This window comes from Aquarana catesbeiana, linkage group LG05 (assembly GCF_042186555.1).
Source record: "Aquarana catesbeiana isolate 2022-GZ linkage group LG05, ASM4218655v1, whole genome shotgun sequence".
Classification (NCBI taxonomy): Eukaryota; Metazoa; Chordata; class Amphibia; order Anura; family Ranidae; genus Aquarana; species Aquarana catesbeiana.
Genome location: NC_133328.1, coordinates 222,070,738 through 222,087,462, shown reverse-complemented (window position 1 = coordinate 222,087,462; position 16,725 = coordinate 222,070,738). Strand labels below are relative to the sequence as shown.

The 16,725-nt window shown below is 37.5% G+C and overlaps 1 protein-coding gene across 1 annotated transcript in view; it reads left to right on the top strand.

The window, feature by feature from the left end:
• Nucleotides 1-16,516, top strand: part of ITGA9 (integrin subunit alpha 9) — a 626,511-nt gene extending 609,995 nt beyond the window's left edge. Inside the window, exons 27-28 of the mRNA XM_073630570.1 lie at nt 1,927-2,046; nt 16,071-16,516. Coding sequence (XP_073486671.1) covers nt 1,927-2,046; nt 16,071-16,169 — 219 coding nt within the window. The 3' untranslated portion in view covers nt 16,170-16,516. The remainder of the gene's footprint in view (nt 1-1,926; nt 2,047-16,070) is intronic.
• Nucleotides 16,517-16,725: the final 209 nt, after the last annotated feature.

Here is a 16,725-nt window from a genome sequence, read left to right as displayed (position 1 = left end):
TGTATGTAAATGGAGGACTCTGATGTAAAAGGGGGGTACTCGAATGTGAAGGGGATACTCTGAACTGAAGGGGGATAGGAAGGGACTCTGATGTAAAGGGGGTTAGCAGTAATAATTTTAAATAAATAAAATAAAAGTAAAGACAAATTTGCTGAATACAAAAAATGTAAAAACAGTTATGGCGCACATACCCCTATTACACTACACACAGATATCCACACACACAGTACCAATTAAAGGAATAATTTTAGGGTCAACATTTTACTATAATTCTAAATATATAAAGTTGTAAGGGTATGTAAGTTGCCTATTTGGAGTTTTGTGTACCTACAATTTTTGCTTTTTCACAAAAAACACATTATTAGATTTATATACTTTTGTTTTTGATTAACCTCAGCGCAGTTTTAATTTTAACATTCACTTTTTGGATCATGTATTATTGGTGTGCACCAAGACAATTATTGGGGTTTTGTTTAAAAAAAAAACACTTTGATAAAGATTTATGCAGCTGTAATGGTAGTTTTTAGAAAATGTATGGTTGAAGGGACTTTTATAAATGCTATATCTGTAATGTGAAATGTAGTTAGAAAAATAGAATAGGTAGGTGCATAAATGTTTTTTTTTTTCTTGCATGTGATTGGGTATTCTTTGAAAAGTGACGCTTCACCTCATTTAGTAAGCTCTGGAGCAACTGCACTTGCAAAAGTGCACAGTCTATTTGCCTTTAGTAAACCAACCAAATGTCAGGGTCTAAAATCAGGGGGACAAATATGGAATAAAGTTATATAATTTGTTTTGTATCACTTTTCTATTGCCTGTGAGGTATAGTAGTATGAAGCAGATGTCGTGTGCAACGTAAGAAATTGTAAGAAAATATACTAATGATAGTGGAATATGTTATTTAAAATATAGAAAATATAAGTTATTTTTTATAATATTCACATATTTCTACAAACACAGAATTTCCATGCACTCCAATAATATTCATGGAATGTCAGTTAACTATACATTATTTCCCCAAAGCTGGGATTATATGGATGAAAGTTTTTGAACACATTGAAAAATAAAATTCAGTATCCTGTTTGAACTATAAAAGACACTACATATGCTGGCATACAGTATGTATAGTACATTTCCAGCTCTAGAACTATAAAAACTCTGAAACCTTTTATCCCTTGGAATGCAATTCACGGTATTCCTTCCATTTAGTCTTTTTGTATTATCCCTCAACTAGAGCCCCACCTCTTTATCCCTTTACCACCTGTAGTATCTATATCTTTTTATTTTGTCCTTGAAGAATGAGTTAAACATTTCTTTTCAGCTGGATTTTTTTTACCCCAGTACATATATTCAAATGATATTGTTAACACCTACCTTGAAGTTAATAATTATTGTTAAATGAGCTCTATAGTCACAGCTTTTCTTTTGGAACAGCAGCATTATAATAGCAATACAAACAATAGTTCTTTTTGGCAATCCAATATAATCTTACTTAAAAAATCTCTTTCTTGTTGTGAACGCTGACAGTCTTTGTAGCTTTTCCTCTGCTATTTACTTTCAATTTCTCCGAACTATATATCCCACGGTACCTTGCTGTCTGCAAGCAGTGATTCTTGCACTGACTCCGCCTTCTGAAACCCCTCCCATCAGCACTTCTGTAATTCAGAAAGCAAGCTCTGTCATATGTATGACACAGCAGTGTCCACTCACAGGGCACAGTGAATATGTGTCACAGAATTCAAGAAAGTAAATGTGTGGAGATCTTCACAAAGGGAATTTACAAACATCATGATTATTCAAATTGATAGTTGTAGGCATCAAATAATTGAAATACAATGTAGAACTGAACACATTTTTTTTTTCATTTTGATCACAGATAAGCTGTAACTTAATCAATTTGTATAACATAATGCAATTTCTTTCCAGGTGATTTTTGAGGCCTTACATAATCTCGAGCCACGTGGTTACGTGGTCGGCTGGATCATTGCTATTAGCTTACTGTTTGGAATCCTTATATTTTTGCTATTGGCTGTGCTACTATGGAAGGTATGCTATATTTACACTTGCCAGTGGAACATAACGTCTTGGAATTCTTACTCTGTATTATATTATTATTACTTCTTCTGTAAGTTTAAACTATACTTTAGCATTTTAGGCACAAATTAATCTCCAAAGGTTTTTTAAATTGTATAATCACTTGTTTCAGTTTTTTTTCTCTTTCTCCCTTTTTAACATTTATCCAATGTGATAGATCTCTGCCAGGCTTGTTGCCTTTCTTTAAGGGTTATTATTCACATACTATAAACATTTAAAGACAATTTAAACTTCATATGATAATACAATGCTTTATTGGTGGAGTTATATTGTATTAATGGTTTGTACTAATTATCTTCAATTATCTATACGTTTGTAAGTATTCGTTGTCCTTGGTGCACATATTTTTGAATGCAAATGTGAACCCATATGAAAGGTCCAGCGAAGTGAATTTACTAATAGGATTTTAAATGATTATATTTTCCCTACACAGACCAATGTAAATAAGATTATTTTGTTAATGTGAAATAATGATGTCCCACTCTGGACCCTGAGCTAATGAAAATCTATGTGGACTGCATGACATGTAATGAGCTAACTAAAACTATAAATATTTATGTAGGATCCACAGCACGAAATTTCATTACACAAAAGCTGCTCTACTATGCCTTTTTTCTGAATGCTTGTGAATATTCTTTAGGCTGTAAAGTTACATCAATTGACTTAAAGACTGTTGCTTTGGTGTCTAAGTTTATGCATGTTCAAATTTGGGGAAACAAATCACCATTGCATGTTCTATATAAAATCTTGTCAAATGCTTAGTAAATATGTGACTTTATCAATTATATTTTTTATTAGTTGACAAAGATCTCAGAGGCCTTACATTGCTATAAACAGGAGAAGAGCTGAAGCACTCCTAGAGAATAAAAAAAAATATGGGAAAACACTTGCTGAAAAAACTTACGGGTAATTAATCATGTAAAACAATGGGGGAGATTTACTAAAACTGGTGCACTCAGAATCTGGTGCAGCTGTACATGGTATCCAATCAGCTTCAAACTTCAGCTTGTCCAATTAAGCTTTGGCAATAAAACCTGTAAGCTGATTGGTTTCTATGCAGAGCTGCACCAAATATTGCACACTCCATGTTTAGTAAATAACCCTCATTGTATACTAGATTGACTTGGTCTAAGAATATATAGACACTGATCAAAGCAATGCAACAACCAAATATTTTGTATATAAATTTTTCCATAGTGATGAAGGGGAGCATGGAAAAGAACCCAGTAAAACGGCACTACACACATCCTAACATGTTTTGCTGTAGCTTCCTCAGAGGCGTGCAGCTCTCTACATCGCTTCTTTCCTTTAGATAAACCTAGCATCGGGTTCCAGCTTAGGGGGCACTCATTTCAGTAACTTTATTATCTATTGTTAATCTTTAATAAAAATGTTTCTTTTGTAAGTTTCTTTAAAGGATGTAGCTAGGTAATGGGTGAACCGGGCAATTTCTGAGAAACTCACCACCAAAAGCAATACCGAAAAACAAATGACACGCAAGGGATTGGCATTAAACCAAACTACCCCCTGGAGGGCCGCTGGATTTTGGGTCCCTCTAATCATGCACAGCCAGGCAACACACATTTTTCAACTTGCATCCAGACACAGAAATCAGTCCTTGGGCTTGTTTTTACGTTTTAAGGGAATATAACTCGGAAAGGGATGAGGGGTTATGGGATGTCCAAAACTGAGTTCAGCAACAACTTGGAGGACAACTTTTCTATATAAAATTTGCAGCAAAAATGGATCCTGGACTGTACCATCTTCAGAATAATGTCAGTCCTTAACCTCCCTGGCGTTATTCCCAAGTGTGGCTCGGAGTAAATTTTCATTACCAAAAGCGGTAACCCCGAGCCACAGTCGTAATTGCATCGCAGGATCCATGTACAGCTTACTTACCTTATCCCCAGTATCCTGCAATGTCTCCCCACTGTATGTGCGAACCATGTCTCCGCTCAATCTATCACAGTGCCGAGCTCTGTTCCCTGAGAGCGTTGCGATGCACGGGGATGGAGCCCGGTGCCAAATTCAAAAAGTGAAAAACACAAAACACATACAGTACACTGTAATCTTATAGATTATATTACTGTATCAAATTATTTCACCTCCTTTTTGTCCTTAATGCTTTGTCCAGTGCCCTGCATGCACTTTTATATTATATATACTGTTCTTTCTGCCTGGAAACTTGAGATTGTCCATAGCAACTAAAAAGTGCCCCTTTACGTCAAAAGTGGTTTTAAGCCCCATACACACTATCAGATTTTCTGCTGATTTTTTCATTCAGATTTACCAAAACCATATAATATAAGGTCAAACCTTAGAAGTTTCAATTTGTATGCAATCGGCAGGCCCTTGCACTACATGGTTTTGGTAGATCTGAAGACAAAAATCAGCAGAAAATCTCATAGTGTGTATGGGGCTTTAGACCAGCTAGAAAACAGCGATAATAAATTAGAATCACTTGCAGAAATGAGTGATAGTGATTTGTGGGGATATTAGTTATCAAACACTGAAAGTGACGACAGCGACAATTCAGCAACTGAGCAAATTTCAGTGTTTTTGATTTGATTACATTATTGAATAAATGTTATTATTATTATATTATTATTTGTTATAATTATTTATATTTATTTTTTTATAATTTCTGATTTCGTGTTTCAAACTTTATCATACCCGGGATGTCTACTAGACTCTTGTTTGGACAGATTTAAGTGAGTAATTACTAAGAATTACATGCCTACAATATAAAACGCCAAATTTCCATGCGAAACATTGTACTGCTTTGAGCATCAAAAATCTGACATAATCATACCGCCAGGGAGGTTAATGGATCAGTAGCAAATATCTTCTGGCGGGAGCTCTATGTCCCCTTAGTAGAAATAGCAAGGTGTTAACTGTAGGTAGGAGCTCTGGGTCCCCTCAGTAGAAAATACCAGCCCACCTGGCTGTCTTGAGAAATGTCCCAGAGCAAGGGATTTAGGTTTGCTGTGACACTGTCCCATGAAAGCCTGCTGAATATAGCATCTGGAAGCCTTATCCCTTATTGGCCCTGGGGTGATCAGGTAGAGGTACTCACAGTGTCTCTTGTATCCTGCTTCTTGCATAGACTGCTGTTCAGGCCTCCTGCTGAACAGATCTTTGCTCACTGGGCAGGGTGTCTGCTGGATGAGAAGGTAGGTTAGTGGATATTCCTCTGCAACTTCTCCTCCTCTATCCTTAGCTTCAGCCTGGTGGCCCATCCAACCACCTTGCAAGGCCTCCTGTCCGAGGATTGGTCAGATTCTCATAAATATGCAGATCACCGCCCCCCACCTCCACACATTAGCTTCTAAAATTTTCTGGTAGTTTCTAAAACCAGGGGGAGGCGATAGAAGCCTGACCTGTTGAGCCCTCCCGCCTGAACCCACAGCAATTACCAAGACCCACTTAAGCTACTGTGAGTCAGCTAAATTTTCACACCAAGAGGGTACTACAATGGTTATCACTCACCATACACAGCTGTCACTTTCGTCCACTGTTCATAGTAAAATCACATAGTTTAGTAACCGATACATTGCACCCATGGGGGGTTGCTAGGAGCATGAAAAAAGATAATTTTACAAAAACCATGCAACATTTCTTGCTTCACCCAAAGCTTTGAGGTTTTGTATCTACATATATTCACATAATTCACTAATTTACCTTCTGCTGTATTCTTCTTTGATGCCATTGAGTTGCAAGTCATATCTGGGGCACCTAAGAGACTGAGTTCTTCTCTTTTTTTTTTTTTTGAAGAGTGTTAAGGATCACCTAGGTTTTGGCATTATATTGATCTCATAAGGTTCTGCATTGACTTTGGAGTCTGCTTGCAAAATCTAAAAAAAAAAAAGCAAGCTTACGCTACTAAAGAATTCTACTGAAAGACTAAGGTGTCTCATAGAGTTAAGATGTATAATGGGAGCTTTTGCAAACTAAAGTACCACATGAAATAAAATAGCTATGTAGGTTATATACAGGAAAGAAAGACCCAAAATGAATTTAAATATGTTTTCTTGTGTCTTTTTTGCATTTCACATTTGTATATCTTACTGCTTACAATGTAAAAATATACAGCATTTTTGATTGCAGCATTATTTTGAGGGGTGTCTATATCCTTCAGAGCTAATCAACCTATTATATATAAAAATAGAAAAAACTAGAAAAAATAAAAAAAACTAATATATTTAAAAGTTTGAAGAAGACATCCTGTAGATGACTAATTTGTGGGAAAATTAGGAATTGAAGACACAAGGATTACACAGTTGTTACTCGTGAGACCTTTATTCTGGCCTCATACAGAGCAATGCTACTAGCAGCTACAGCTAGTTTTATGCAGATCTAAAATCTATTAAATAACTGTACAGATCAATTCAACCTACCACCAATACTTTGTACATTGGTATATTTATGTCTATATGGCAGGGATGGTGATAGATTGTGTTGCTCTGTTTGACTACATGACTGAAAGCTGTTTAAAAGCGGGGGAACTGACAAGCAAATTGCCATGTTGTTGGCTGTCATGAATCTTGTTTGGATACAGAACTATTGCCTTGTGCCAGTAGTGAGAATTTACTTCAGCCTGTGTGGCAACAAGAACTGTCCTGCTGGGTTAGCATTATCCTCTGGACTGTAGGCTGGTAATCTTTTGCATGTTTGCCACTGCTTTCTATTATGAGAGGATAATACATTTCATAAAAGTTTCAAGGGTTGTTAGAAAACCCACAGATGCTTTTGGATTAATACCTGTGGTAGGAAATTGCATAAATACCTTGGAATAAAAACACTCAATGATTAGATGTTAGAAGCCAAAGAGTAATTTCATGAAAATGTGTAGAATAATTCAAGTTTCTTAGCAGGGAAATGTGACTCTTTAATATTGCACTGTGGGGAACATATGTCTTATAGTATACTCTTGAAAATGTACTATTCGTTTTTCATTAAGTAAGTTATCCAAGTCGATCTGAAAGCCTCATAATAGAGTTGCTTCTGCTATTTCTTCTGGCATCCCTCTAAATTCCACTGGCTGATTATTTTGTGTGAAAGGACATTCCAAAACGGCATTCCTTGATTCAGCTTTTATGGATATCCTCTTGCTCATGTTATTGTGACACTCGCTTCCCTGTTTGGTTCCTGGAAGTAATTATGACCAATAATGAATAACACCTTGGCCACATTGCTTTAATGAGAGAGCCAAGTCTTTTTATGTATGCCTTGCATATGCACTTAGAAAAGTAAAACCTAGAAGAAAACTAGAATTGTAGCAATAGGGCTTAAGGTCTGTTTTGTTATGAAATTTTGGATGAACTTTCATTGTGTTAGTTCAGCATCCAACTACGCTTAACTTTGAAGCTGTCTGACTTTTTGGTGGATCTCTCTTTCAAAATGGTGTGTATCCTGACTTTGTATTTTTCTCATCTTCATTATACTTTAATCTCTTCTCCTCAGGAGCACTGTAGCTGTATATAAATGTTAACTTAACAGCAATCCTATAATGTACAGATTTCTAGGTTATAGGTTTTCTATAGGCATTTGTTTTTAGTGATGAATGATAACCAAAAGAAAACCCAGGAGTCTTTTTCAGAATTCCATCCCACCACTATTTTTTTTTTCATTTTTGGTATGCATAGGCCAGGATGTTGGTGAGTGAGTTTATTACACATAATTTGGGTGTGACTATTCCCATTTTCCAAGAGACCTTCAGAGACTGCTGATATGTTACAACTGACTGTGCACAGTACTCACAAAACTGTGAACCCTGGTAAAGAATACAAACAGTAGATATCACTTAAAAAGTCTTGTTTATGGACATATGGGCAGCTACCAATTAATATTCAAGCATTTATTGGAAAAAGGCAGTTTGAGAACAGAAAGTGGAGACTGTTCATTGGCTGTACAGAAATATAAAGGGCCCGTGTGTGTAGGGGCATAGAGCAGCCATATACATTTCTTCAATCCCTCACTAGCCATATATACAAATCACATCTTCCCCACCCACCAACCATAGTTACATTTACCTTCTCTGGCAGCAAAATAGTCTTCCTTTTCCATGCCTCATCAAGCAACCATATGTGCACGCTACCATTATGACCCAAGCAGCTATGATCTGTTATAGTAAATACATGTTAACAATATCTGGTGCCAAGTACATTAGCATGAGGGAAGTAGGCATCTGAATGGTGGTGAGCTGAGCTTGCATAACATATTTTTGGTCCACTAAAGGTCCAATGGCAGTTCACTTTTTAAAGGAATTATGCCCAGAGCTCAGTGAATGTGATGAAATTTCACTTTGCAAAGAATAGCCAATCATGTGCAAGGAAAATAGAAAACAGCAGTTTTGCTTGCATATGATTGGGTGGTGGAAGTGAGCAGAACTTCACCTCCTTCACTAAGCTTTGGGGATAATTCCCTAGCAAAGTGAACAGTCTATTTGTCAATAGTAAATCAACCCATATGCTCAATCTACACCTATAGCCTTTCTTACTCTTAGCTGTGCCACCATCCAAGGTGAAAGACTGGCAACTACAACACAAAAAGGGTGTAAAATAGTTTGCTTTCTGGCAGTGGCAGACTCTCTAGGTAAATACAGGGTTCACACATGCATGTGACGCTACCCATGTTATGTATGTAGCTAACATTTACATGGTCTTTATATGATTTGACTCTTACCTTTCTGGATTATCAACAGATAGGAAGCCGTTAAGGTTCAAACTTCCAAGCATAATTGTAGGCAATACTGAAATACATATTGAACTATGCAAAATGCAAATACAGTGGTACCTTGGATTACGAGCATAATTTGTTCCAGAAGAATGCTTGTAATCCAAAGCACTCGTATATTAAAGCAAGTTTCCCCATAGAAGTCAATGGAAACTCAGATAATTCGTTCCACAGTGACTTCTATTGTATGCAGTACTGCATGTCGCCAGAGGTGGGGGGGGCACCAGAAACACTCAGAAACCACTTGGAGCCGCTCGGATGCACTCGGAAACACTCGGAGAGGCTTGGAAACACTCAGGAACAGAGTGTTTCCGAGTGGCTCCAGGTGCATCCGAGCAGGCCCGAGTGTCACTGGCGCCCCCGCATCTCTGGCCAAATGAGTTACTGCACACTGCAGAGGCTTGCATCCTGCTAGTTTTTCGAGACAATGCTCACAAACCGAGTCAGGATTTTTAAAAAATAATAGCTCGTATTGCGAAGCGCTCGTTGAAATAAAATCTAAACTAAATATTATCCGAAGTTGGTTATGGATTCCCTCTATTTATTCCATATATGTATTAACTTGTCTATTCCTATAGTTAGATAGTCTATTAAAACTCTGATAGTTATTGCGCAATAATATAAGGTTGGCTATGAAAAAAAACACACTGCTTAGTAAAACAATGTCTTATTTATTTCCCAAGAAAATAGGAAAATGCTAACATGAAAATATTAAAGGAAGATATTACAAAGCATATAACAAAAGAACATCAAAGATACTTATCAAAGTTGTTCCCCTAGACACGGTATCATCAGCAGGGCTTACGATGATGGTAACAGAGAGAGCCATGAGGCACGAGCCAAGAGCGAAAAGGAACGACTTACCTTCTGTGTGCACTTTTAAACTTCATCCATACACCGTCCAGACCCAACCCCATTGCCAGCCCATTTTAGTTTTCTAATGAATGAAAGTTACGGGGCAGTCCTTCTCAATATATTATATTACTGTCCGTCCTGTTGCTAAGCTTGTAAAACATATTGGCTCAGTGTACACTAATGCCCTGTACACACGGTCAGATTTTCCGTCGGAAAAAGTGCGATCGGATTGTGTTGTCGGAAATTCCGATCGTGTGTAGACTCCATCGGACTTTTTCCGTCGGAATTTCCGATACACAAAGTTTGAGAGCAGGCTAAAAAATTTTCTGACAACAAAATCCGATCGGTTAAATTCCGATCGTGTGTACACAAATCCGACGCACAAAGTGCCATGCATGCTCAGAATAAATTAAGAGACAAAAGCTATTGGCTACTTCCCCGTTTGTAGTCCCAACGTACGTGTTTTTCGTCACCGCGTTCAGAACGATCGGATTTTCCGACAACTTTGTGCGACCGCGTGTATGCAAGACAAGTTTGTGCCAACATCCGTCGGAAAAAATCCATGGATTTTGTTGTCGGAATGTCCGATCAATGTCCGATCGTGTGTACAGGGCATTACACATTTCCTTACCCTCAGGTTTGCCAGTGTCTAGCGTAGATGTCCAGAAGCTACAGCAAAAAAACAGTAAAATAAAAATGAGAAAAAAAGTATCTTCCCTGACAATGGCTTTGTAAAAACAGCCTTCTCACATGTATGTGACAATGTCCATGTGGCGTAGCTGACATTTACATTTACCTAATTATATGACTCTTGCAAATCACATTTGCAAGAGTAAAAATCGTGGATTATTGACAGATGAGAAGCAATTAAGGTTCAAATATCCAAGCATATTTGTTGACAATACTGCAATATACAGTATATTGATCCAATTAGACTGTTGTTTGCTGCAATATCAAGCTGTTATCTGCTACTGCTTAAATGTGGATTAAAAACCACCATGCCTTTTTTTTTAAAGAAAATTAGAATGATAAAACCTTTTAGTTGAATAGCAAAATTGTTCAACTGAAAAAAGTGATTCTGTGTTTTAAACATATTACTGTTTAAACTCACTTTATCATTCACTCAGACTTTAAAAGCTATGCATTACATTTCACAGGAACTTTGTTTAAAAGGGTTTAAGAACAATTTTCTGAAAATAATCCTGCTTCCCTTCCGGCTTGTTCTATCACATGGTCATAATAAATGAAAAGGTTTACCATATCCATCATTGCTATCATCTTTGTTTTGAAATAATATTATATCCTTATGTACATTAACATGCATTATAAATAAGTGGTGAAACTGAAAGGAAAAATGCAACAATGGCCCAGTGTTAATTTTTTTATTGGCGATAATCCAGCACATAAAATTTACTGCACTAAAAACCATGGAGACAGTCTAAATGCCAGGGCAAGCTATATAGTACACTAGAATCCACCCATATTGCATTTCTAATATTGAGCAGAAAAACCCTTTTAGTACCAAAGAAATTTATAGTGCTTTTCTTCTTCTTAAAATTATTATAATAATACAGGATTTATATAGCACCCACTGTTTGCACAGCACTTTACAAAATTAGGGGAAACAGCACAGTTACAATATAATATAAAACAAGAGGGTTAGTAAGGTCCTGTTTGAGAGTGCTTACGATGTCTTGTATATGCTTTCTTTATTACATTCAGACAAAAATATCTTTTTAATTTAGACAGGTAAATCTATTGCATGTTTTATATTTTCTACTTGGAACAGTGCTATTGAGGTTACTCTGCACCACTTTCACAGTGTGATTTACTGCTACAGTGGGAACAGCCTGTGTAATAAATAGGCTGAAATTGCACACACTCTGTCTTACATTATCAGTGTATAATTTTAGTTAAAGGCAGTTACAAAGTCAGCAGGTAGTGCTGGGCTTTCTTAGCGAAGTCTAGTTTACCCTGCAAACTATGCAGCATATTGTGTAAGCATGCTGTATTAAATGCCTATTTGTAAAATAAGTACTGTATACAAACAAGTAATAATAGTTAATAAAAAACAGTAGTTTAATAAATGACTGAAATTATAACGGTTTTTGTTTCATCTTTTTATATTCTCTTTAAAGCTTGTAAAAGTTTAGTTAATAGCTTTCTGAGAACTTTGGGCACAAACTACATATGAACCTTTATTTAAAAGTAACAATTTACTAGAGAAGTAACAACTGTTGATTTGCAAAGTGACTGTTCACTTACAAATGGAATGTTTACCTAGTTTAGCAAATCAGCTGGAGCTGTTTTCACTTTAAAAACAAATCATGTGCAAGTCATTGGATAATTGAAGTGCTTCAACTTATTTACTATGCTAAATTACATTCATGCCAAGTTGTGTTTTTTTAACCATTGCTAAAAGTGAAGGCACCTTTATTGAATTTGGCACTAATTCCTTTAATAAATGTGGCTTTGGGAAATCCAGATCTTTTTTAGTTTTTAATACAGATCTTATGCCAACACTCTTCACATAAAAGGACATTACTCAGAGAAAGACTGGTTGAGCTTTTAAAATGCTAGGCACTTAGAATATAGCAGATTACAAGAGCTTCTGGTCTGTGTGAAAATGTAAGCATTCTATACTACACTATTATATACAGGTGCATTGCTAGGTCTGCAAAAGATCTGGGGCTAGAGCCCATAGCAGGGATCACCAACCTTTTTGCAGGGGGGGGGGGGCACACCGGTGGTAAGCAATTTTTCATGGGCAAAGCCTAGTGTGTTGGTGTTTCGATCATCATGGCACCAAGGTTGATATGGTGTTAGGGTGATCAAAGCGCATGTTTCTATTGTTACATTCTAATATATAATGAAGTGGTTCAACTCACCATAATGCAGAATCAGTGGGAGCCCTTGGCATGTCACTTGCCACAAATCCTATCACCAGATGCAGCATGTCACTTGCCACCATCGCCTCTCACCAGATGCAGATTTTTAACTTGCCACCGTCACTTGCCATGTCACCTGCCACCAGATGTGGATTGTCACTTGCCACATCACCTGCCACCATTTGCAGATTGCTCATGGTTTCTGCTGTGAACAGGGATGGTTAGGCACTTTTTGTCTCTAAATGCACACCATGTGTTGTGAAGTATTCTTCTCCACATGCTCCTCTGACAGCCTTTTCTACACAGCAGTATAACCTTCTTGCTGCAGAAACAACATTATTCATCCTAGCACCACCTGCAGTAACACTTGGTCACAAAGCCTAACTTTTAACCCCTGTTACATCATTGGGCTCAGGGTCCACAAGTGCTCCTGAATAAACTGAGTAGCTCCTTTTTCTTAAAGGTACACACCCATTTTTTGGTTGTAGACTTAAATTTTGCACCAAACAGAAGTGCGGTCGTCCTGCAGCTGCAGAGGAAGTTGCTAACCAGAACCTTTTTTAACATAACTTACAAATATTAGTACCGGGTGCTCATTAATTTTCCTTACATACAGCCGCAGTGTTTTCCACTGTTATGCAAGGATTTATGACTCAGGTAGTGCAACTTGTTGCTCCTCTTGATCACAAAGGTGTAAAATACTCATCATCTTATTCCTCACCGGATTCTGTTGCAGAGATGCCTAACATTTCTGAGTCTGCCAAGAATCCTCCAGAGCACTTGCTGCCTGATGCTGAGTCTTTCCCTTTTTTTACTTTAAAATTAGAAGATTCCACCATTACCTCCCCTACCACAGTGTCTGGGCTCGGTTTTCAAAGACCCTACACGTTATAGTTACATAGTTAGTCAGGTTGAAAAAAGACACAAGTCCATCCAGTTATGCCAAGGTATTATCTCATCATCTCGTATTCGGTGATTTTATATATGAAGATTGGAAGCACTCAGACAAACAGTTCATTGCCTTTAATGGTTTCTGGTGCTCTATCCTTTTGCTGAGGATCATGTCACGAAATGGGCTACTCCTCCTGCAATTGACCCACCAGTGTCTCACCTTAACAATTCTCTGACCATTCCTATAGAAGACACTCTTTAAAGTAGAGTGAAAGGCTTACAAATAAACTAACTAAATATTATTCCAATTTGCCTTGCATACATTTAGCATAAATTGAAATCTAAATACCTTTTTACATTTTTCTCTATGTATTAATGTGTCCCCAAAACTCCACCTTCTCTGTATAACTGTGCAGGAGCCTTAATCCCTTAAAACAGTAACATCACCTGTTGGCATCCAGCACCATCAGTGCCAGCCATACATTTACACAGAGGAGCCGGAGCTTTACAGTCCTGTGACCTCATAGAAAAAGGTGAGAAAAGGGTATTTACATCGTTTTTTGTGCAAAAATCTATGAAGGGCAATGAGGAAGCAACATTTTAAACTTGTTTTATTGTTGAGCCCTTCCTTTTACTTTAAGAACCCTACTGACAAGAAATTGGAAGCTATTTCTTGATCCATATACAGTATGCTTTTGTGGGATCTACACTTCAACTTTTGCTAGTCTCCGCAGTTTTGTCTCAGACTTTAACTGACTGTCCTGAGTTAAGATCTAACAGCTGCTGGTGTTAATTCATCAAATTATGTTGTGCTGGATGCTAGCTAGGTTATGTCTCTGTATCATTTTTTCCTCTGCTCTGTGGGGGCCAAACCATCACCTTCGGGACTCCTTTTTTTTGGGTTTATCTGCTAGTCTGCAGAATAACAGTGTAACTAGGCTTTATCATGACTATCTTAATTTCTGCTCTTTGCTGGATAAAATAATTAGAGGCAAGGAAAGTAAAAGTACCCCAGCTACGCAAAAATCTGAAACAGCCACACCTTCCTATCCTGCATCAAACTGTCCTTTTCCTTCCTCCAAATTAGATTCCAGTTCCTGGACCCACAAGTCTCCTTCCACCCCTTTTAAATGACGTTGGCAAAACAGGAGATCTAAACCTGCAGAGAAATCTTTTTCTGCATGAAGATCCACCCCCACCAACTCCAGCATGGGGGGGGGGCATCTGATGGCCTAAATGAAGGTTTGGGAAGCTCACATAACTAACACATGGTTATGGGAGGTAGTATCAAAAGTTTGCATGATGGAGTTTTGCCTCTGTCCTCCACCTCGTTTTATTGCTTCACAGCCTTCTGTGCATCAACAGCACATGGACCATTTTTTCAGCCATTCAGGGATTGTAGCACCAAGGGGTTATTATTCCCATTACTCAGTTTTTTAAAGGTTTTCATATAAACCTACAGTTCTATATCACCCAAGGAGGCATTTCTGCTGTTTTATGTTCTCAAAAGTTTCATATGAAATCTGCTCAGTCACTTATTGCCTCTCTTAACTGCAGAGATTTCCTAACATCAGTTGACATAAAGAATGCTTATTTATATATTCCCACCTTTCCGGGTTATCAGCGATTTTCTTTTCTTTGCTCTTGGTGAAAACCGTTATCAATTTGTGCCCCTTTCCTCAGCCCTGAGAGTATTCACAAAGGTCATTTCACCATCTGTGGGTCTTCTTCCCTCATCATCAATCATCGGATACCTGGACAATCTATTGCTGTATGGAATCCAATGGGTCACTCATGATGAGGTCCCTGGAGTGATTCAATTACATCCCTTGGCCTTCTCCTGGAAACATTTAAAGCCAAGGTCATTCTACCCCAAAAGAAGTTGATACAATTGCAGAATCAGCTTAGGCAACTTCAATCTGGACCTCAGTCTTCTCCAAGTAAGATTGATAGTATGCTAGGATTGATAGTATCCAACTTCAAAGAGTCTCAGTTGTACTCCAGAACTTTGCAACATTCTTATGGTGTAAAACAAATGCCAGTTTTCTCTGTGCAAGATGATCGGTTTAATTCTTGAACTAACATATCTCTGTCATGGTGGCTTCTTTTAGAAGCACTTTAAGATTGTCACAATGAACAACAGTCTTCTGGGTTTGGGTAGAGTTTTGGAGAAATTAGGGTGGCACTGTGTTCCTCCTCACTGTTTGGGGCTCAACAGATCTCATTATCAACAACAACCAGTACTGGAGCCAATTACACACTGCACAGCATGCCCCCTGGCCCATGTGACAATGGTGTTGCCTGATGATTGGCCAGTCAGATCTTAACAACTACATTGTGAGGAGGGAGAGGGAAGCCACCCCATTCTCAAACATATCGGAATGTTTACTAAGAGGCATGGATCAGAGATGTAGGGGAATGACAGTAAATGTGAGTATAGGCATGGTGGAGGCAAAGATTTGGGATTTTTTTCCAACAGGTTTGTTTCAAGCAGCAAGATGTTTTGTTTTCAAATGTAAAATGTTTTTTAATATATTTTTATTTAAGAAAGATAATATATTTTAATCACGATTTATATTTTTGCATTTCTCCCTTTCTTCTTCTCAGATGGGATTCTTTCGTAGAAGGTACAAAGAAATTATCGAGGCAGAAAAGAATCGTAAAGATTATGACGAAAGTTGGGACTGGGTCCAAAAAAATCAGTGAGCTGCATATGCCATCCCTGTCACCTGACACCCATTTGCTAGCTGATTGGCTCTGCTCTTGTATCTTCCATATGTGGAAGAAAAAAATCTTCTCCAGATTTTCCGGAGGCTCCTGGATGCTGTTTATTCCTTTATCAAGCTGACTAGCAAAGAAGAGTGAGTCCTGAGGCAACCACTGAAGCTAGATGAAGTGATTGGAGCAATACAATTTTCTCTGCCAAGATAAACTCTTACCATCATGCTGCAGTGAATAGCAATATTTATAAGTTCATTATTTGTTATATGGTATATCTTCAGGGGAAGGCCTGTTTCCTATAAATTTTTTTTTTTATAAATGTACAACTTTTATACTGGTTGTGTTTTTATGTGATGACATGATGTAAGGAATAGCTGTACAGTTTTTTTAAACGCACTGATATCTGATACTTAGCTACATCCACTGAATCCTCAAGCCTGTTAATTCTGGAAACTATAAACACCATGGCTAATTTACTAAAGTAAAAAGTAAAGTGAACATTATTTGATTTTAAACATTCAATGATATGCAGAAGAATAAA